Source organism: Melopsittacus undulatus, chromosome 4 (assembly GCF_012275295.1).
Source record: "Melopsittacus undulatus isolate bMelUnd1 chromosome 4, bMelUnd1.mat.Z, whole genome shotgun sequence".
NCBI classification, from domain to species: domain Eukaryota; kingdom Metazoa; phylum Chordata; class Aves; order Psittaciformes; family Psittaculidae; genus Melopsittacus; species Melopsittacus undulatus.
The window spans coordinates 97,414,478-97,436,106 of NC_047530.1; the positions used below are offsets into that span (position 1 = coordinate 97,414,478).

Consider the following 21,629-nt stretch of genomic DNA (forward strand, 5'->3'; position numbering starts at 1 on the left):
ATTTTTCCTCCTGGGTACTTGTGCTACTAATGGTCCATATCTCAAGAGCATTACCTCTCAGTAGCGATACATTCTTTATCTTTGCATAGCTTTACTGTGCAGCCTCTTAGAACATAGCAGCTTCTTCAGAAGTCCAAGGTCATGGAGCTGCGCTGTATTCAGCAGGGGCATTGGATCCACACCAACAGCTGAAGCTATGGGAAAAAGGGCAGGGGAAGGTTACAGGAAGAATGCCCCTCTTCAGAAGGAAGACATCTAAAAAGGTCTTAGAGTGGCCTGAGCTTTTAGGTGGGAGTATAGAGGCAGTGTGAAATACTTAATGGTAGACTAGGTGGGGTGGGCTTTGAAGGGCTTGAAAAGTGAAAATGCAGAGAGACTTTCTGACACAAGAAAGCTGGGCATTGGAGCCAGAAATATGGAAAGGAAGCGTGATTAAATGAAAAAAAATTAATTTGGGGAAAATGATATGAACAGATGGAGGTGGAAGCACGTGATGCTTGACAGGAAGAAACTTAACTAGTTGATAGCGTAAAGTTGATGGATTGGGTGTTATTTTAACTGCACAGATAGAAATGAAGGCAGTTATGGATGGAGTGTTAAAAATATGGCTTGGATGTTAATCTTTTATATCATTGCTAAAGCAAGTATAGTGAGAGGTAGTCAGTGCCTGTATCTGCAGTAAGAAGCTGCTTTTCCTTTTTTTTGGGGGGGGGGGAATAGGTCAGTTTTGGTGTAGTTTCAGATTGTACCATGTAGAAGCACATAAACTGCCGCTGCTCTGAGCGGGATGGATAGACTTGATAGTAAAAATGCAAATGCTGGGGTGTTCCTGGAGACTTTGTTGCTTGGTACTGCAGAAAAAGAAGTGGGATCTATGTGGGTTTTTGTCATCAGCACAGCACACCCACAGAATATATTTCTCATTGCATACTCCATGAAGGCACCTGGAAATTCTGCCTGATGGATCTCATGCGTGTGTGCTGTGACTGTTCTTTCTCTTGTTGGTGGGTTGGACACTTTGTTGTAAGATGTAAAGGAAGGTACAGCCTGAACAGTTCTCATTCCAATGGACAATATACAAATAAGGTTGTAAAGAATGGATGAAACGTATAAGCAGTGTGGGTGTATTAGCACAAACACAAGACTTGGCGGAGAAGAAGCTGAAAAAGGGCTTACAGCAAGTATTTGGTTATGACAGTTGCTAAAGCCGTGACAAAATCTAGCTCAATGTGTTCCTCCTCTCTGTTTTCAGTAGTAGTCTGCCAGAGTGCTGCTGAATGGTCCTGGGAGTTTTAACACTGGAGCTTGAACTGGGTCATATGCCTTGTGCTGGGTGCGGATTGCTGCTTTTGGTGATGGATGAGTGCTGGGACCCATGTTTTAATTTGCCTGTTGCTCAGGTCCAGTATCAACTCTGCACATCCATCATGTGGATTAAGTGCAAGCCTTTCCTGGAACTTCAGTGAAGAGTTTTAATGACTACTTGGCTTATGACATGTTGGTTTTAGAAGCTGTAGGTTAATTTTTAGGTAGGGTTAATCTCTGTCTCCTGCATGATTGAGATAATTTTTGAACAACTTTCCTTTCTACTTGAGTGATGCACTCACAAAAATCCTTGAAAGGCGAAGTGTCATCACACTGGTTCCCAATTGCATGAAATTGGTGGTGGTGACAATTACTTGAAATATTTAAGCAAGTGAGTCCAATATTAGTAGCAGTGGTAAGTCAAGGGTTGTGGGATTCTAAAAGCAAAAGTATCTCAGTTCTTATTCAGAGTCTTTACAGGTTGAGGTCCAGGGCTTTGGCATTAATCAGCTAATATAGATCACATCATTTACACTGTCTTTTCCAGACAGGAAATAAATGGTTTGCCAAGAGTCAATATATGTAAAAATGCCATTTTATGTAATGTTTGTTTGCTTTTTATTTAGCCAAGAAGTATTACAGTATATTTTTGAATGCAGTGCTTGATGAGCTGCATGCAAGATTATAGAAGTTACAAGTTTTGGATCCTCATGTCACTGTAGCGTAGGTGTGCATTAACGTACAGTGTTTTTGCTGTTGTACAATGATCCAAGGAATAATGGGTCTGTACAGGAGCTGAGTGTCAATGTGGAGCAGCCACGGTTTTCAATGTACCCAAATCTGAGTAAACCTCAGCCTCAAAATGTCAGGTTATTTTTTTTTTCTGTGGCTGTATTCTAATGAGAGGCTAACAGAGATGTGTTCATCAGAATATCGTGTTTGGTTGGAATCTCTGCTATGAGGTTAGAGGTGAAATGGATAAGAGATGGATGGTTGGATGTGCTCATCACTTTCTTCCTGACTGGATCAGCTGATCCTGGGGTTGATAATAGATAAAGCAGCAGTCTGCCTGAACTTTTGTCTGTCATGGCTTTTATCTTCTTGCCTTTGAGTTGCCAAGACTCATGCTCTGTTGAGGTTTCTTTTAGTTCCAGATGAAGAGTCTCGGATCTTCTGCTGCACAGCAAAGTACTTACTGTTCAAAGAATCCAGGGGTGTGTGCTTCTGTTAGCCCTGAGGGGTAGTTCTCCTGTGCAATCAGTGACTACAGCAGGATTAGTTTAGCTGCAAGTGTTAATGGGACCGACCCATTGACAGAACAAATTACCCATTTGAACCTCAAATGTGGAAATGCACCGATGCTTTTAAAATGTGATGTATTTAAAGGATAATTGTTAACTGTATTCAGTGTCCTTGTTTTCATAAGCTGTCACAGGTCCTGATAATTTGACATCTCTACAACTTATGTTTTGTGCATTTAACTGTTTTTTTTCTGCAGCTCCCTAGAAAATCCTCATTAGCAAAATGCAGTTTCCTGTTTCTGTCTTTGACATCTAGAAAATGTAATTGCCTACAGTGAAAAGAAAAAGCCATTTGTACAGCTTGATCATCATAGGTCATGAAACAAGCACAGCCTAATAAAGCGTTGGCATGAAAAGTGACTTTTACTTTTCTCCCCTTGCTCCTCCATAAGCTCATTTGTAGAACAGCAAATTATAAACAAGAACATTATTTAATCCTTGCCTCTAGCAGTCTGCTTTGTACGTGCTCTGTGCAGCTTTCGTTGAGAGAAAATGAATCCCAAGTCCCCTTTTGACAGAGATGAGGAATTTCACATAATCGTGCAATCCCTCTGATGTGCACCCAGCATCAAGCCTTTGTGTCTTGTGGGATTTAGATTTTTCTGTCTTTCTGGAAATGTAGGAAAAGTGTTAAAATGCAGCTCTCAAAGTCCAGGCACCAAGCAGAGTGTATTGATCCTCTCCCATTCATGTGCACGTTAGATGTGAGAACACTGACCTAGAAGCACTGAGAGTTTATTAGTTTTGACATTGTTATTCGTTAGCTGTAATTCAATTAGAAGCATGGTGATGGAAGTGTTTGTATGCTGGGGCTGGCAGCTGCTTTAGGTTCAGAAACTTACAGTTCTAGTCGGGAGATGGTTTTGTGCAATCTGGGGTAAGATTTGTATTGGTAGGCTAAAAGTGACATCATTCTTGATTTGGATTTTAATAGATTCCTCTCTGTTTCCAATTATGTTTCTAATTAGAATAATGTCTTGTTTCCCATGACAGTTTAAAAATAATGCAATGTCTGTAAAAGAGAAGCTGTCAAGATGATTGAATAATGTTTTCTTTTTCATTTGTTGGAATAAAACCTCTTTCTATCTTAATTGGATATACAGACCTACAGGCTACAGGAATAATTTCTGTATTTACCAATGATTAGGTTGGAGTAGTTGCTGAACTTTCTTCTGTCAGTGTGTGTCTTGGGACTGCCTCAAGCACGCACACTAACCCTTAGCCAGCCAGCTATGCATATTCCCATTCTGGTGGGATGACAAAAGACCTTTCCACCTTTCTCTATAAACCACAGCTTTTCAGGTGTGAGATCTGCTGCTTTCTCTCCTAGTCTTTGCTTTTCCATCCAGGCAAAGCTTCTTCCCTTTACACCTGGGGTAGGGTCTTTTGCAACAGCATTGTTTCTACAGGCCCAAAGATGTTTTCCTGCTACTTCGAATTGAGATTTATGGCTCAAGGGATGTGGTTGTCTGAATAAACTGACTCTGAGAGCTGAGAGTCCTAGCTGAGAACATAGCTGTAGCTTAAGACCATCAAAAGCTGTCTCCAGTGGAAAGACTGTGGAAGAGATCTTGAATTAGTGGTATTTAGTAGTTACTGGAACTTGCTTTTTGAGGGAAAGACATCTAAACATGCTGTGGTTGTGGAAGAGGTTCAGAGAATCTGGGATGAAGGCTAAATCCAAAGCTGCCTCCATGGCTGACAGCTCATAAAGCACTGGGGTCTTATATGCTGCAGTAAACTTGGCTTTCTATGCATAATTTAGCATGGCTGAGTGCAGCTGCCACAAGAGTCTGCCCATGTTTTTCTGGAGCACGACTTCAGTCAAGCCTCTGCCTGAGGTATGCTGCTGCCATGTGTGTAATTACCTTTGGAGGTATGGGAGAAAGGTTGGGAGCTCAGGGATATGAGAAGGGATGGCATTTTCTTTCTGCTAAGTACCTCTGACAGTGCTGCAATGATAAAGGAGGTTAGAGCAGTGCTAAAGCTGTGATGCTTGCCAGAAAAATTGGATTGCAGGTAAATACTTGCAAGGTCAGAGCAGTGATGTGCTGTGTAGCATCAGACATGAGGTTGAGAGTACAGGGCAAGTCACATGTTCTGACTCTCAGCCCCTGCAATGGGTTGACTGTCACAGAAGGTTCAGGACTGCAGAGCCATGGCTGTTACTTTTTTGTAGCAGCTCATTTTGTAATAGGTACCACTTTTTCTTCCTTTAATAGGATAGCCAGTGAACGTGAGGCACCGATTAACTTTAGTAAGACCTGTTGGTGTTTCTAGAAAACCCACTGCTATCGAATGGATCAGGAAATTAATCTGGTTTAAAAAATAAATAAATAATCCTTGCAAAGCTTTTTTGTGTTCCTCCATCCTCCTTCCCAGACTGAACCACATCAGATTCTTTTGAGGCTGGGGTTTTTCTCTGGCTTGATTTGAAGAGCAGCTGGTACAGCGAGGGATGCCAAGGTGCAGAGATAGGGATGAGTAGGGGTGACAGGAGTGCTTTAGAGAGACTTTGCAGCCAAATGTTTCCTAGTGTTGGATGGCGCCTCACAGTGTGAAAGCAGAATTTGGAGTGCTTTGGTAGGCAGCAAATTAAACAGATACGAGAAGAAATTGGAGCAATCCCAGGCACAGCTACAGGTTGGGCAGAGAAGAGATTCAGAGCAGTCCTGTGGAGAAGGACTTGGGGGTGTTGGTCAATGAGAAAATGGACATGAGCTGGCTGCAGTGTGCGCTCACAGCCCAGAAGGACAACTGTATCCTGGGCTGCATCAAAAGGAGTGTGACCAGCAGGTCGAAGGAGGTGATCCTGCACCTCTACTCTGCTCTCGTGAGACCTCACTTGGAGCATTGTGTGCAGTTCTGGTGTCCTCAACACAAAAAGGACATGGAACTGTTAGAACAAGTCCAGAGGAGGCCACGAGGATGATCAGGGGACTGGAGCACCTCCCGTATGAAGACAGGCTGAGAAAGTTGGGGCTGTTGAGCCTGGAGAAGAGAAGGCTGCATGGAGACCTCATAGCAGCCTTCCAGTATCTGAAGGGAGCCTATAAGGATGCTGGGAGGGACTATTCATTAGGGACTGTAGTGATAGGACAAGGGGTAATGGGTTGAAACTTAAACAGCAGAGGTTTAGGTTGGATATAAGGAAGAAATTCTTTACTGTGAGGGTGGTGAGGCACTGGAATGGGTTGCCCAGGGAAGCTGTGAATGCTCCATCCCTAGCGGTGTTCAAGGCCAGGTTGGACAAAGTGTTGTGTGATATAGTTTAGTGCAAGGTGTTCCTGCCCATGGCAGGGGGGTTGGAACTAGATAATCTTAAGGTCCTTTCCAACCCTAACGATTCTATGATTCTGTGATTCTAAGACTTTTTCAAACAGTTTCAGGAGCTTTTTGTCACAAAATGTCCTTGAGGCTTGGCCAGAAGGACTATGTATCTAACTGGTAACAAGTTATAGCAGTTCATGCAGTAAGATTGAAAAAGGCATACTTTTCTAGATGTAAACTGCATCAGTCTGCATCATGAATCACCTTCTAGCAGAAAAGAATTAAAAAAACTTATCCCAAAGGAGCTCATTCTCTATCTGCCTGTCTGAATTTTTGCATGTTTCTTTGAAATGGGATATAGGACTAGGTGGGACCTTTGATTTCTTATCTGCTATAGATATAAAAGCCCCAACTTTCAGCTTGTGAGAGACCTTTAGTGTTTCAGTGCAGTGAAAAAGCCTTTTATGGATGAAGCAGACCAGATATGCCTTGAAGAAAAGTTCAAGTTTCCTTAGCCTTTTTTGTCTATTTTTGCCTTCAGGGTATGCAGCATGGCCCAATCAGAGAAGAAAGGTGGGCTGCTCCGGAAGTCTTCAGCCTCCAAGAAGCCATTGAAGGAGAAAGTTGTGTTGATGTATGATGAGATTTTCACGGTAAGTGCTTGAGCATGTTTTCTTTCCAAAGAAGAAATGTTGTGTTAAATTTTCTTGGTTTAGTTTGTGCTGAAGGTTGTGTATGGTGGATTCTTTTCCCAAGGTAAGGGTTGCACAGTATAGGCACGTAGAATCACAGAATGGTTTGAATTGGAAAGGATCTTAAGAACATCTAGTTCCAATCCTCCTCACCCTAGACCATGTTGCTCAAGGCTCTGTTCAACTTGTCCTTGAACATTGCCAGGGATAGAGCATTTACCACTTTTTTGGGCAACCTGTTTCAGTGCCTCACCACCCTCACAGTAAAGAACTTCCTTATATCTAACCTGACTTCCCTTGTTTAAATTTAAACCCATTACTCCTTGTCCTATACGCTTAAGGCTTTCCTACTGTGATGTAGAGCTCTGTGTTGTGCTATCCTCCTTAATGTCACCTTGTCCTGTTGTCTACCAGGACCATTTATGATCTGCAGGAAGTAATGGCTTTTCAAGTATTCTCAAAGAAATAATCCAGAAGATAAACAGAGGCATCCCAATTGAGAGTTGCTTCTGTTTCTGGGAATCTGTGTAGATGGAATACTATATGTAAGAACACTGTTATCCAGTGGGATGATGCTGACTCTGAGCTACTCATGATAACGATCTTCTTTAAATTTTGCCTGAAAGATTTCTTCTTGTTTGTTCTCATGGATGTTCCTTTTCTTTCAGACAGAGGACCCCAGTAAATGCAACCCTAGGTTTTGGGAAGAGCTGTTTCTTATGAAGGTAACCGGAACTGAACATGCCCTGATTTGCTGCTGCTGTTCTGCCTATGAAGTGACAGACTGTCAGTGCAGAAACTTGCATTTCTAAGGTGTCAGTGGTTGTGTAACATTCCTGAACTGATTCTTAACCTGACAGGTCAACTTGGAATATCTAGAAGGCAAGCTGGAGGCTCTCGATGGGGAAGAGTTAATGAAGATAAAAGATAACATCAACTGCTTGTTTCAACACTGCATCCAGGCACTGGGTGAGGAGCACCCAATCAGAGTGGTCAATGCATTACAGGTACCACGCTGAGAGATAGGGAATACTGTCTTCTGCTTCTGATGAGGCAATGTATTCACTGCTGGTATCAAACATCTTGTGTTTGTTTCTTTGCTTCTAAGGAGAAATGATATCTACAGAGCAGTTGCTACTTACTGTTGATGGAGGTTACAAACATTCATAGTATTTGGTCTTTGAAGAACAATAGCTTGTTTCAGAATTCAAGAGGATGTGGTGATGCAGGATCAAGCAGGTGGCAGTGGGAGGATAAGAGGGGCTTGTTCACTACAGGCTGCCAGTCTGGGGGCTCAAGAGTACTCCATGGCCTCGTCTGTATTCTACTTTTGCCTATTCTCCCTCATTTCAGCCTATTTTTTGAATTACCATATGTGTCGAAAATGAAATAAACCTCTGGAGAAGTTAATGTGAAATTCATACAACGCACTTTCCCTGTTGGATAGTTCCTAATTGGAAGCTGTGAAGAATTGTCACACAGAATTAATAGCCATTTTCCTACAGATTGCTTCTTACCAAAGCTACATCACCCTGCTTCTTGTGTGGGATACTCCCTTCAGTCTGATGTTTAATGTAATTAGTTCACAGGCTGATTCTTGCAGTTTGGTGAATGCATTTGTCCCAGCTTCTCTCACCTGTAGGAGTACAGGATATGTATTTCAGGTTTGGAGAAGTCACCTGTAGGAGATATTGGACAGGCAGTAAGCTGGGCAAAGATGATTTAAATCAGAACGTTTACACCTCTGACATACAGTCTTGCTTTATGTTATTAGTAGTAGTAGCAGTAGTCTGAAAGGATGCTATTAAATATTGTAGCTATAGCTACATAGACAGTCTAGCCAGCCCTGAATTCCCAAACTTGTATTTGAACTCTTGGCAAAAGGAAGGCCAGGGCTCAAGTCTACAATCTTGCTATGCAAATGTAAATAGGAACCAGATAACATATCCTGAGCTTGAGCTGGGAGGGTGTTCCCTTAATCAGACTGTGTTCCTGTGGAAAGTGATTCTGAAACCAAAACTTACTTAAGCAATCCTCTCTTGAGAATGGCAGTGATGACTAAAGGTTTTCCAGTACTAGGTCTAAGGGCGAGTTTTAGTCTAGAGTTGTAGGTGTTGCATTATGTGTCACCCTCTATTTGTTTTTCCCTTTTTGCAGACATTGTGTGCATTAATTCGGGGTGTCCATCAGAAGAACAAATCCACTTCTGGGTTTGACATCATCAACATGCTTGTGGGTTTCGATAAGGCAGAGCTGTGTATGAAGGTGAGGCCCTGGCAATGCAGAGAAACAATTTGCACAGCAGCCATGTTGCAGGGGCAGTGAGTTATAAAGGTGTGTTAACCAAGGTACAGCTATTGAGGGAAATAGTACAGCCACTTATTAAAAATAGCCATCCTGAAGTTCTTTACCTGCTACTGGCAAAAGGACACTCGGATCCCTGTGTTTGTTACTAATATAACAGAGCACTTTTCCTTTAGTTCAGTCTGTGCAGTCACTGTGGTTAAGAAATCTTAAGGCCATAAAAGGTGGTTACAGGCCATTAGTACCTAGTATTGAACCTCTTACCTTGTTCTTAATTTTCAGCTGATAGTTGTATCCTGTGTTCCATTTCACATATCCATCAGCACATGTGCCATTTTAAGCTTACTTGATCCTCTTCTCTGTAAAGATGCTGAGGGTCTGGGAAATGACAAAGTAATTGCTGATAAAACTGAGTTCCTGTTGTGTCTTTCATCTTGACAAAAAGTAGTAATATTTCATCTCTCTACAAATCGTACTACATTTGGGAAATACTAAGTAGTAACTTGCCTGCCAGAACAACATTTTTCCTTTAAGAATAACTGCACTACCTGTGACTTAGTATTTAGAAACTAATTATTTTTAGCATCTGTTAAAAAGCTGTATGATATTTAGTTTTAATCATAACTAATATGTGTGCTACCAAATTGGAGGTGTGCTGCTTACAAAAAATCTCATGGTGTCTGTAAGTAAAATGGAATATTGAAAAAAAGAAAGCACTGATATTACGCTCTTACAAGCAAAAAGGAAGATGATATCTGTAGAATTCAGAATTACTTTGTGAATACAATTGTTATATGTATACAAAAATCTCTCAGGCATCTAGAGAAAACTCTTGGAAAATGACAATGATGTTATTATGCCTGTACTCATTAAAATGTAGTTAACACAAAACAGTTTTGAGAACCAGCAGTGTGACTATGGCCTGTGTAACAGGATGAATGGCTTGACTATTGATTCTGGCATAACATGGCTTTATATTGGTGCTCTTGTATTTGAATCTCCCCAAAAGCTTTTTATAACAAACATTTCTAGTAATTTTAAATGTTACTTTTAAATAATATGACTCTTTTTCCTTAGAATCTGATGGAGAGCTTGGACTCACTCCTCTGTGCAGAAGGCTCTGAAAGCCTCAAAAGCTTGTGTCTGAAGCTACTTCTCTGCTTAGTGACGGTAAATAAATACCATCTGTGTAATAACTTAAAAGCTTATGAAGCCACATCTTGAGGGATGGAACTGCCTCAAAACTTGAGCAGAATGCTGCAGTATGAAGCTTATGAAGGGGAAAGAAATTGTGAATGAGAACATGGGTCAGCCCAGAATATGCGTCATTGCTCTAACATGATGCCAATACAAGCTAGCAAATTGTTTTCAACGCATAAGATAGGTGCCAACTGGGTCAAAAGGGGAGACACAGCATGAGGTGTCAGATTGATTTACAGGGCTTTTTTTTTCTAGGGAAGAGGATATTTAGTAAGTCTTGGATAAAGGGGAAGGGAGCAGAGGAGAGGGATTGAGGAAAGACAGGAAGTGTGGAGTAAACAAGTGTGGTGAAGATACGAAGAATGGGGAAGTTGGAACAAATGGCCACTCATCATATCTCTTGGATATGGTCAACTGTGAGCTATTTTGGCTGTGATAAGAGATAATTGAGTGTGGGGAGGGACTTCACCATCCTGTTCGTGATGGGAAAGTGCTCAGTGGAGCATATGCATCCTGTTTTTTCATTCTCTGCCTCCTGTGTAGCAGTTGTGCAGCTGTGTAAAACAGCACTCTGTAGAGGAAGTGGGGAGCTCTTAGTAAGTGGGTCATGCTTCTTGCCAGAGGGGTGGGAGGCAGGACAGATTTCTTTTCCTTCATGTCTAGCTCTACTGCTAGTCACACCTTGACTTGCTGACTAAGTGTGAGATTCTGGATAAATGTGTCCATCTGGTAGCAAAACTCTTCTGTTCCTGGTGTGTGCCAGAGGCAGCTACAGCATCATGGAAGGCTTTGGGTGAGATTTTAAAAGTTGTGTTTGTATTCAGGTGACAGATAACATCAGCCAGAACACCATCCTGGAGTATGTGATGATTAACAGCATATTTGAAGCAATTTTACAGGTAAGGCTTCTTCCTTCTACTGCAGGGGCTCTTATTCTGTAGTGAGAGGTTTCAGTGATACATTTGCCTTTTCAGTGCAGCATAGCTGACTGGCACTATGTGTTGCTTCAATTCATAGCTCAGTCATAGATTTATTTTTTTTTAATGCTGTCTCTCCTTGCTCTACTCTGCTGTTTTTAGTCACTACTGAGCATTTAAAGTATTTTCACTTGAGGCCGTTGTGCATAGATAGAAGCTGAACAGATTTCTGGGCTAATTTCACAGAGAAATCCTGTATCAGAGCAACTTCTTTTTAAAAACCATTCTGGATGTATTGAGGTTTTTTTTGTACTCTTTGGTAAATTATACTTCTTAGAAGTGGAACTGGTTTTGGGGGAACACAGAAAACTTGCACAGATAATGTTGGTGATGTGCTGAGGTACTGTCCAGTGCTGTTAAGAAATGTATTTGCCCTTTATACCTAGAAAGCCTATGTAAATTCTCTCTGTGATAAATAAGCTTTTCTGTGTGCAGAGTGTATTGGAAGCAACATTAAATATCCTCTTTCATTAGGGCATAATTTGCTCTTAGATGTACATTTCACGGCCATGTACTGAGAGTCATTGAAAGCTTCTTGAGGCAGGCCTGTACAGAGCAGTGTGATTATTTATTCCAGATCCTGTCCAGCCCACTTAGTCGCAGGGAACATGGCTATGATGCTGTTGTCCTTCTTGCCTTGCTGGTTAACTACAGAAAATACGAGGTAGGTATTCTTTTGCATAACAGAAACATCACTTCTCTCTATTATACACACACCTCTGCATTATTAAGGCAGCGTACAGTTCAGTTTTTAGCAGTACATGCTATAATATTTATCAGGGTATCCAGCACAGGGCTACAGAAGTTTTGCAATGCAATCACATTGCGCTAACTGTATCTTTCTCTAATGTATGTGTGTGTATAATCAAATGTGTATGATATGCAGCTTGTTTTGTGCAAGCATAAAAGAAACTATGTAGGAGATTTGCATCTCCTTCAGGAAAATGTTCTGAGTAGGGTCCTCTTGGAAGAGTTACTGTTGTGCCTAACTTGTCTGTTTGCCCTTGTGGTGTGACTGTGTGATTATACACACTCTCCAAAGTAAATCTGGCTGTCAGTTATCTTTGGCTTCAGATTGAATTTGTGATTCAGAACTTGACTAGCAGACTGAAAGAGCACAGATCCCCAGAAGACCTGGAGAAGCTGTTACCAAAGAATGAGCTGAAGCATCACAGCTAGTATTTCCAGGAGAAATCTGTCTCTTTCCTCTCTGAGAAACTTCATTCATCTTCCTTTTCCTAAACTGGTTGTGTTACTCCCATTTTTTTCTCTTTTCATCACCTTGAAAAAGAAACTTACCAGGTGTCAAAAAAGCACTTGGGTTTTCTTTGCATGAGGCATGATCCTTTAATGATCAATCTTATTTTTTTCTTCATAATTAGGAATATCTTAATATCTTTAGATTGGCAAAAAATGGGACGGTCATGGAATACCCTTTCCTCAACAGAATTAATGGGAGGGGTCAGGCTCCAAAACCCACCTGCTTTTATAATAGTTGTTGTTTTATGAAGTATGAATAGACCTAGAGAGTGGGCAAAGACAGCAGCTACACTTAGAGTCAAATAATCCCTGTTCATTTCTCATTCCTGTGAATGTTGTCAGAATAATGAATTACAGATTGTGTTCAGCAACCTGTGCTGTGGTAACTTGAAACAGGAGCATGCAATTTGGTTTTGATATATGGCCATGAGGGAAAACTGTTGGGAATGATATGGGTAAGGTTACTGATGAGAGCAGACTGTAAAGACCAGAGGTCTCATTGCAACATTCTGGTCAAAGGGTGGAGAGATGTGTAGTCCAGTCCCTGAGCTGTGGATTCCTGCGCACTATAGTTTATGTCCTTAGTAAGGTAGAGTGCTGCGAGTATGTAGGACCCGTGCCCTGCTATTTGCAGTAGCTTTCTGCAGAGTATTGAGTTGGGGTTGAGTGCTTTGGAGAACATTGTCCTAGATTTCTTCAAACTGGGCACCCAAAAGAAACAGAGCTGATGTCTAAAAAGTACAATCTAATGTGAGGCAGATGTGTAGCAAGGGGAATTTTAGCTTGAGTAGTTCATCTGGCAAGGTTGAAAGCAACTTGAAGAAAGGTTTTGTATGACAGCTGCCTGACACTGTCCTTTGTAAGCAGTGCTGCAAGCAAAGACTGTAGTAATCTTTGTCCTTAAGTAAGGTTGCTACTTTCAGTTGCTCTTCTTTGGCCCTTGGGGTCAGTTTGGTGGTTCCCTGGTTGTCAGTGTGTTGTATCATTCCTCAAATCCTTTGGAGTTCTCTTTTTAGTTAACTGCTGCAGTTGATAGGTTCTCTTTTGTTCTGAACTATGTTGGTTGCTAAACTGTTTCCAGCTGCTTAAGAAAATCTAATTAGGCTGAAAATTCATTAGTTGGCAAGAGTTTCTCTCTGTCTTTAATGTGAATATCAGTGTGTTTTTCATCAGGATGTTCTCTCATATTTTGGGATATTTTGTAGTATCCTCTCAAATTCCCTGGGGAATATCTGTCCACATTTTCATTACCAGTGTAGCTGAGATCTTGGCTTGCTCATTAACTCCTGTTCTAGGAGTAAAAATGATTTACATGTCTTCACATGGAATATTTAAAGGAATATTTAATATTTAAGATATTAAAACATAGTATTTTTCAAAAGTTGTTCCACATAATTGTAGAATATTTAGGGTTGGAAAGGACTTTAAGATCATTTAGTCCCAACCTCCCTGCCATGGGCAGGGAACTCACACTAACACTGGAATGGGTTGCCCAGGGAGGCTGTGAATGCTCCATCCCTGGCGGTGTTTAAGGCCAGGTTAGAAGAAGCCTTGGGTGATATGGTTTAGTGTGAGGTGTGTCTCCCCATGGCAGGGGGGTTGGAACTTGATGACCTTAAGCTTCTTTCCAACCCTAACCTATGATTCTGTGTCACCCAAGGCTCTGTCCAGCCTGGCCTTGAACACCACCAGGGATGGAGCATTCACAGCTTCCCTGGGCAACCCATTCCAATGCCTCACCACCCTTACAGTAAAGAATTTTGTCCTTCTATCCAATCTGAACTTCCCCTGTTTAAGTTTTAACCCATTACCCTTTGTCCTATCACTACAGTCCCTAATGAAGAGTCCTTCCCCAGCATCCTTATAGGCCCCCTGTATAAATTCCTGTATTATATTCCAAGTGTATAATTATTCAAGTCTTCAGCTATATTTTATGGGTTTTTTTAATCCTAGTCCTGATTTCAGGGAAAATATTTTTACCTTGGTGCTATGTGAGAGAAACGTGAAAGAGTAACTAAATAATTGTCTATATCATGAAAATGGTGAAGCTAAACATACACAAAAGTCTGCCAGAGGAAATGCTGTGAGGAAGACTGATCATTTTCTCAGTGTTTTAAGGGATGACTGCTAGAATAGCACGGTAAAACAAAATCAGGTAGTGACTCTTAAATAGTTAGATTTCTTTAACATCTAGGTGGAAATGTCTTTGCCTTGTGTTCAGCCTGCTAGCTTGTGCCTTTTGCTAGGCAGAGCTGGAAGGAATTAGTCAAAACAGGGGATCTTCCCTGTGTGTGCTTATCTGACAGCATGTAGTATATCTGACAGTCCTTCATGTATGTTACTTATCTCCTTGATATGGTTGACTACAGGTGCTGAAGAGACACTTTTCAACTTTGAAGAGTCAGAAAATGCATCTCTTCTATATATTAAAAAAACCCCAAACCCTCAAATTGTATTAAATGAATCTCTATAATAAAAAGCCTAATTATTCAAGCTCCAATTCCCTGCAGGACGGCCTGCCTGCAGAGAAGGTGGCCTCAGCAGGGCTGACAGCAAAGCTGCTGAATCATCCTTAATGAGCCTTCATAGAAGGGTCTTGAGTGGACTCTGGCCTTCCTTTGTGTTACAGATGTGAAGATAAGTTAAGCATCTAACTGGGAATTATACATGGTTAGCTTAGGTTTTTGTTTGTTTTTGTTTGTTTGTTTGTTTGTTTTTTCTGCTTTCTTTTCCTACCAAAAACATTTGATTCCCATAGGTTTGTGTTGCAGGCAGAGACATGGAGATTTCATTCTCTTGGCCAGACCTGTGTGCTACTTCATATAATACTCACTTTGCATGGCATGTCTTACCTGGGAATTGCTTTGAAATTACCTGGTAGTGATCTCCCCACAGCTTCCACCTTAATTTCTATGGGATAGCAGTGGGTAGTCTGACTCTTCCCTGGTTGCAGGGGTTTGTGTCTGTACCTCATCACTGACAATAAGGCCTTAATGCTGTAGTGTTTGTTATCTGCTGTTGGTGATAGGGAAGGACCTGTGTTCTCTGAAGAGCTGAGAATCATGTGTTTGAATTCTTCCTGGAGGCACATGGAGGCAGACACTACTTTTACATTTGTGTAACCTCTTCATTGACTCATTTAAAGTTTTCAAAATGCTTGTCAGCTGCTTTTCAAGACTGTTGCATGTTTCTGCATGTTGTGGAGGGATGGGTGTAATTTAGACTTTTACAACTTTTGCTGTGATTCCCGGTGAGAGGGGAAGTGAACTCTGAATCAGCAGGATTAGGATAGGGAAGCAGGTGGTAGGGAATATGGGATGGGCTTAGGGTCTTGTACAATTTACAAATTGCTGATGTTCATTGCAGATTTGCAGACTAATGCTTGTAGACAATAACTGGAACTGTTTCCCCCTGAGGGGAGGGCAGGAGCAAACCACACACCCTGTGGGCAGCACAGGGAATATTCTCCTCACACTAGTACAGACTTGCACACCGAAAGGCACTAGAAATTGCCTTGTCCATGTAGAGTAATACAGTGTGTGAATTGCAGTGGTTAGTCATCTGCCTGCTGCTTAAGGAATTAGGAAATCCTAGAGGAGACATAGAATGTGTCAGGGGAATGGAATACTTCAGACAGGAATTATTAAACAAACTTCTACAGATATGGAAATGGAAACTGCAAAGATAGAGGGCAGAGAACTGTAGTAATCTAGGCCAGCTTCATGACCCTTGTCAACTGTGCACTGATGACATCTTGCTGCCAAGAGGCAGGAGACATGGAGCGTGCATCTTGGAAAGTCATGGGCAGTGTGAGTGTGAAGAGTTGGTCATAGACTGCATGTAGGATGGATTGTATGACTAGATCTCAGGGCAGCCTTGTAGTGCTGGTCAATGTAGTGTTTCCCAGTTTGCTTATTCTCCACATCTGTGAATCTGGATAACCCTGCAGCCTCCAATCCATTATAGCCTTGCTGCTCATTGTCTGGAAAAGAGTCCATCACTTTTATTGGTTGTGAGTCACAGGCTGGCCTCTCTTCTGTGCGTGAGCTGTGGTGTGAGGAGTCCCTCTTAGTTGTAGAAGGAGAGCAAAAGAAACTAGCAAAACTATGACATATTTACAAGGACAGATTTTAATCTATTTCCGATTAAAAATTTGTGAAGCTTGCATGTGCTTTACTGACACTGACTATATTAAATTTCTGAAGGGGGGCATGGCTGTATGGAGAGGCTGAGGTGCCACCGCCCATGGCAGGGGAATTGGAACTAGATGATGTTAAGGTCCTTTCCAACCCTCACCATTCTATGATTCTATAACCCTATATTATTCCTCAATAGAAGCCTCTATTCCAGCCTCAAGGAAACGTCTTTGCATGCATCATGTGCAAACGGGTTCTGTGTGAGTTTTCTTTCTCTCAGGCAGCAGACAGGGCTGTGTGCTGCTGGAGGCAGGCTGACAGGCTGCCTGAGCTTTGGTTTGTTCTGATCTGTTTCTTCTCTGAACTGAAAAGAAAGCCTGATCCTTCCAAAGTACCACATAATTGAGAGTGTCGTGTTTCCTGATGAGCCTTATTTGTCACTTGCTGTCAAGCCCTGGGCAAATCAGTCAGATAACTATGCAACTTGTAGGACATCTGATACATGCTTTGTGTTTTATTCTTGCCATCCACTTTGGACTTACTGCATAGATAGAGCCTTTTCTTGTCCTGGTTCCAAGTTGACATTGTTGATTTTGTGCTGATGCATATAAACCAAGAAAAACAAATGTAAATTACTAATTTAGAATGCTTCCTAAATTATCAGGACTTATCTTTATAGATGGAGCCTGTGTGCTTTTTTCAGTTAGGTTCAACAAATTCCCATTTTCCAGAGTCTTGTAGCTCTCATTTGTGTAAACTGTTGAAGCGGTGAGCTCTAACTCTGGCAGCAGAGTCTACAACATAGTCATGCCTTCCTCTTTCCTTTAAGCAGTCTTTGCAAGGTGTTGCAGAGGGAGATATCAGAACGCTAATGTTCAGTCCCAGCTTCACTGCTGGTTCCTGCTGCTTAACAGTGTGTGTGTCACAGATAACAGCCGTGAAGGACAGCTGCTCCACTTTCAAGCTGACAAATGAGCTAGTGGAAGAGCAGAAACTCCCTCTCAATGTAATCAGGAGACTGCCTGACTGGGCCAATAAAGAGATGTCGCAGGCATAGCAGCCCTCGTGTGTGCTGTGACTCCTGTTTCTTTATGTGTATTCTGCTTTGTGGGACAGGAGAGAGTCTTCCCAGGTGGTTGGGTAAACTTGGATAGATAATTGTATTTTTTTTTCCTGAAGGCTGAACTTAAAACCAACTTTCTTTCTTCTTTCTCCACCCACCCTGAGCAGTCAGTGAATCCCTACATTGTGAAGCTCTCCATTGTCGATGATGAGGCCACACTCAATGTGAGTATTTGACTTGATTCCTCTGTGCTGCTGGTGTTAGTGTCATGAATGCAATCATAGTGTCTGGTAGAAAGAAGGTCTAGGAACAGTGCTACTATAAAGAAGACCAGTATAGTGGGATTTTTCACTCTTGCAATAGGTTAGGCAGCTCGTGATTTGGACATTTTGATCATCAGTTAAATGGTGGGGGTGGTTAAAAATCTAGCTAGCAAGGAATGTGCTGAAGTTAATCTATTATACATTTACGAACTATCTATACACTATTTGCTGTCATGTACCAAGGAGGCACAAGATAGCTTATTCCAAAGGAGATCTCGTTTCCAGTGCTGTGTCATGCAAACCCACAAGCCAATTCTTGTAGCTCAGTGGAAGCTGGTGCTTGAGTCAGGAGTCATCAACCTATTTTGGGTAGCCACTAAGTTTTGTATCCAGACTTGGATAGAAAGTGGCAGCACACTATGAGCTCTGTGTGAGGTCTGGACTTTAAAATGTTCTTTAGACACAAAGTAAAAAGCAAACTCCATGCTAACCAAAGGGCAAGAACCATTTTTCTCAGTTAATTAAATGAGCTTGGCAGAAAGGATGAGCAGGAGCTGTGGGGTGGTGGAGGCTGTTTGCAAGAAGTTAAATGGTCACTAGTGTTTATGGCCTTTGCTTTGGACTTTTGGATGTCTTCCCTCTGACACCAGCTTCCTTCTGAAGTGTTTGCTTCTTTATTGAGGCTTCTTGAGTGAGTAAGCCCTGTCTAGAGATACAAGAAGAGTAAATGTTCTCTGTTGAACTTAGATATTCAACTTTAAATTTTTGTGTCTTGATTTTTGGATAGTACTTTGTCATATCATAGCATGTCTTAATAGTTCAAACAGCTTAAGGGGAAATCCTTCATAGCATGGTAGGTTATCTTGGAGGGGACACTGCTAAGTGTGTTCAGTGTGTGATTTCCTGCATTGATACTTGTAATGTAAAGACCTTTTTTAACACTTCTTTTGTTTTTTCAGGGAATGGGACTTGTAATTGCCCAGGCTTTATCAGAATATAACAGGTAAAATCTTGCTGTCTCTGGTTTTTCAGTACATGATTCTTGCAGTACATTTGTGTTAAAGCACTTATCACCTGACAGCCCTGATGCACCTGAAGAGCCAGGGAGTAGTCTTATGTTTTGATGTATTTCAGCTCAGTTGTTGCTGTCATTGCAAGTGTAAATGCATCTGTACCAGCTGGGCTGATGTGCTTCAGGAGAGACCTTGCTGTAGGAGAAGATAACTGTTGTATGCTTCTGCTATCATGGATTTTCCCTCTGCATGAACCTTGAGAAAATCTTAGTCTCAAGTGAAAAAGTAAATGATTTGCTGAGTACTTGTCTGTTAGAAAATTGATGTAACTGAAACACAATCTAAACCAAACACATGTATCCAGGGTTATATCCACATGCCAGATCAGAGATGATTAGGGGATGTATGCTTTTGCAAACGGTGGAAAGCATTAACTGCTTCTGAAGAAAGAGCAGAAAGTCAACACTTGGGGTAGTGTGTTCCCAGACTGTGTTTCGTAAGCAAGAGCACAAAATATATAAGCCTTTCTAAGAAAAAAGTGCTTCAGAAAAATTTGGAAACTTAAAGCAATTTTACTTGAGCAACCCAAGGCTGCTCTGTTTTTTGGTTTTGTTTTATTTTTTTTTTGGTGCGGTAGTTTCCCAAAGTATCCAGAAAAATGTTTTAATTCCTTTGAAGGGTCGCTCTTATGCGGCTGGCTTGTAAGATCAGCAAATCCATGTAAATGTATTTAACAGAGTAAATTATTGGAGTAAAGCAGAAAAAGCCTCACCTGCCCAACTTGCTTCATTCTGACAAAAACTGTCTCAGACTATGGCCTGTTTTGCTTAGCTCTTTCTTTCCCCCTTCCCCCAAAAATCGGAGGTGTTTTCTTTGCTTGTTGCATTGTGTGTGATCAGATTCCTGTAGTAAAGGCACAATAAATGGCCATGTGAGCTTGCTAGTCCATTTGAATGCCAAATGAAGCAACTTAGCTTAAAGCTGAGGTACCTAACCAATTTGTTGACTTAACTTACTCTAATTCCAGTCCTTTTACTTACTCCAGGAATGTGGGATCAGGCAGCATGATGCCATGAACCATAATGGTCCTCATGTTTTCTGCTGGCCATAGGGTGTTCGACTCTGTTTTAGTCTGTAGTGGATGATGATTGAACTGAAATAGTTGTGCTTACTGATTGTGCATGTTCATGTGGTTCATTTCTGTTTTGCCAGTCTAGGACAAAATTTCTTAAGTCACTTGGTATTTTTTCCTTCAGTGGATATATCCTCTCAATCAGCACAGGCATTGTTCAGTCTCGTGTTTCAGTAGCCCCACTTAAACTCTACACATTTTATGAGTATTTTAATATCATTTGCATCTCTTTTGTGACTTCTTGAAAAGGGCTTGTGAATACTGAAACCTTCTCCATCCTATATCCTTATCAGATAAGACTGTATCATAGGGTGTTAGATACAAAAGCCTAGTTCAGTTTCTAACCCTGAGGCTTCATCCTTACTCCTTTTTGTTCAGGCAATACAAAGATAAAGAAGAGGAGCACCAGAGTGGTTTCTTCTCAGCCCTAACTAATATGGTAAGCAGTGAAGGAGTGTTTTTCTATTCTTAAAATGGGTGCCTTCATAGATGTTCAGCAAGAGGATGTTTCCAAAGACTGAGCTTGGGGTGTGGGTTCTGGAAGAGGAGATGCATTGGTCCAGTCCAAACCAAATACAGATGAAATGGCTACCTGAGAAGTGTGGTGTTGTCTGGATGGCAGAGCCCTTTCAAAGGAAGGGGTCTCTATTCTGACAGTGATAACTGAAATGTTTTGCTTTCATCTTCTTCATTCTAGTTGATTTTAGTTTAAGAAATCACAAGCAGTTGTTGGACACTTTAAAATAGCTACCTATTTTTAAAAGCTAGTTGCTGCTCTGCTGATGTACTCTATACCAGAGAAGCTGAACATTTTTGTGGCAAATTCTGGTCTATCACTAGCTTTGGATATCTGTTTTTTTACTGTCTTGTTTCTCAAGCCTGGGTGCACTGTAGCAGTAAGTTTGGATTCTACAATGGGCAGTGTCTGCATTTTCAGAGAGGTACCCTCCAAAGGCAGTTGTGAATTTCTTCTTTAAGAGTGTCCACTGTTCTTGTTCAGTTTGGCTTTGCTGTAGTCTGAGATCTAACTGACAGCAAAATTTCCTGTTGACAGCTGTCAAGAGTGACATTGGTAAAACTGCTGCCACTTTGGGCAAGCAGATAAGAAATAATCTCTGTTGTCCTCTTGCAGAATCACAGACTAATCTGGGTTGGGATTCAACATACAGTTGTTCCTCCCCCCCTTCCTTCTGTGATAGGAGAGGTGAAGCATTGGTCTGTGACAATAATGTGAAATGAAATGTTCATCCTGTTTCCCATTTGTATGTTACTAGTATTAGAAAGTAAGTTGCATGTGTGCCTTGGATGACAACACCTCTTGCGGGGCACTTCTGATTTAGTTAAATCCAGGTCTTCTCGTCAAACAGCTTTCACAAGTTCCTTCTATGCAATACTCTTTCTTTCCATAGGTGGGCAGTATGTTCATAGCAGATGCTGATGAGAAGATCTCAGTCCAGTAAGTGCACAGATGTCAGTTACACAGTGAATGGTAACTCACTACACAGGTCAACATTGTCCACTCGTGGAGCTGTTCTAATACAGCAAAGCGAACTAGAGGGACAATTTCTCTTGTAACTAAAATGGTACCACACCCCTGGAAATAGTGGATTCTCACTTAAGTGAGAAGGGTGCAGCAGGAGGAGCCACAGCTGAATTGTTTGTAATGAAGTGTATTAAAAAAACCTTTGACAAACCTGGAGATTTTAGGAGGCA

At 41.4% G+C, this 21,629-nt stretch overlaps 1 protein-coding gene across 1 annotated transcript in view; it reads left to right on the forward strand.

Annotated features, from left to right (window-relative positions):
- Window positions 1-21,629, forward strand: part of ARMH3 (armadillo like helical domain containing 3) — a 129,059-nt gene that overhangs the window by 1,995 nt on the left and 105,435 nt on the right. The window contains exons 2-12 of the mRNA XM_034061758.1: window positions 6,418-6,529; window positions 7,237-7,293; window positions 7,429-7,575; window positions 8,726-8,833; window positions 9,950-10,042; window positions 10,897-10,971; window positions 11,627-11,713; window positions 17,676-17,732; window positions 18,731-18,774; window positions 20,295-20,355; window positions 21,326-21,372. Coding sequence (XP_033917649.1) covers window positions 6,428-6,529; window positions 7,237-7,293; window positions 7,429-7,575; window positions 8,726-8,833; window positions 9,950-10,042; window positions 10,897-10,971; window positions 11,627-11,713; window positions 17,676-17,732; window positions 18,731-18,774; window positions 20,295-20,355; window positions 21,326-21,372 — 878 coding nt within the window. The 5' untranslated portion in view covers window positions 6,418-6,427. The remainder of the gene's footprint in view (window positions 1-6,417; window positions 6,530-7,236; window positions 7,294-7,428; window positions 7,576-8,725; window positions 8,834-9,949; window positions 10,043-10,896; window positions 10,972-11,626; window positions 11,714-17,675; window positions 17,733-18,730; window positions 18,775-20,294; window positions 20,356-21,325; window positions 21,373-21,629) is intronic.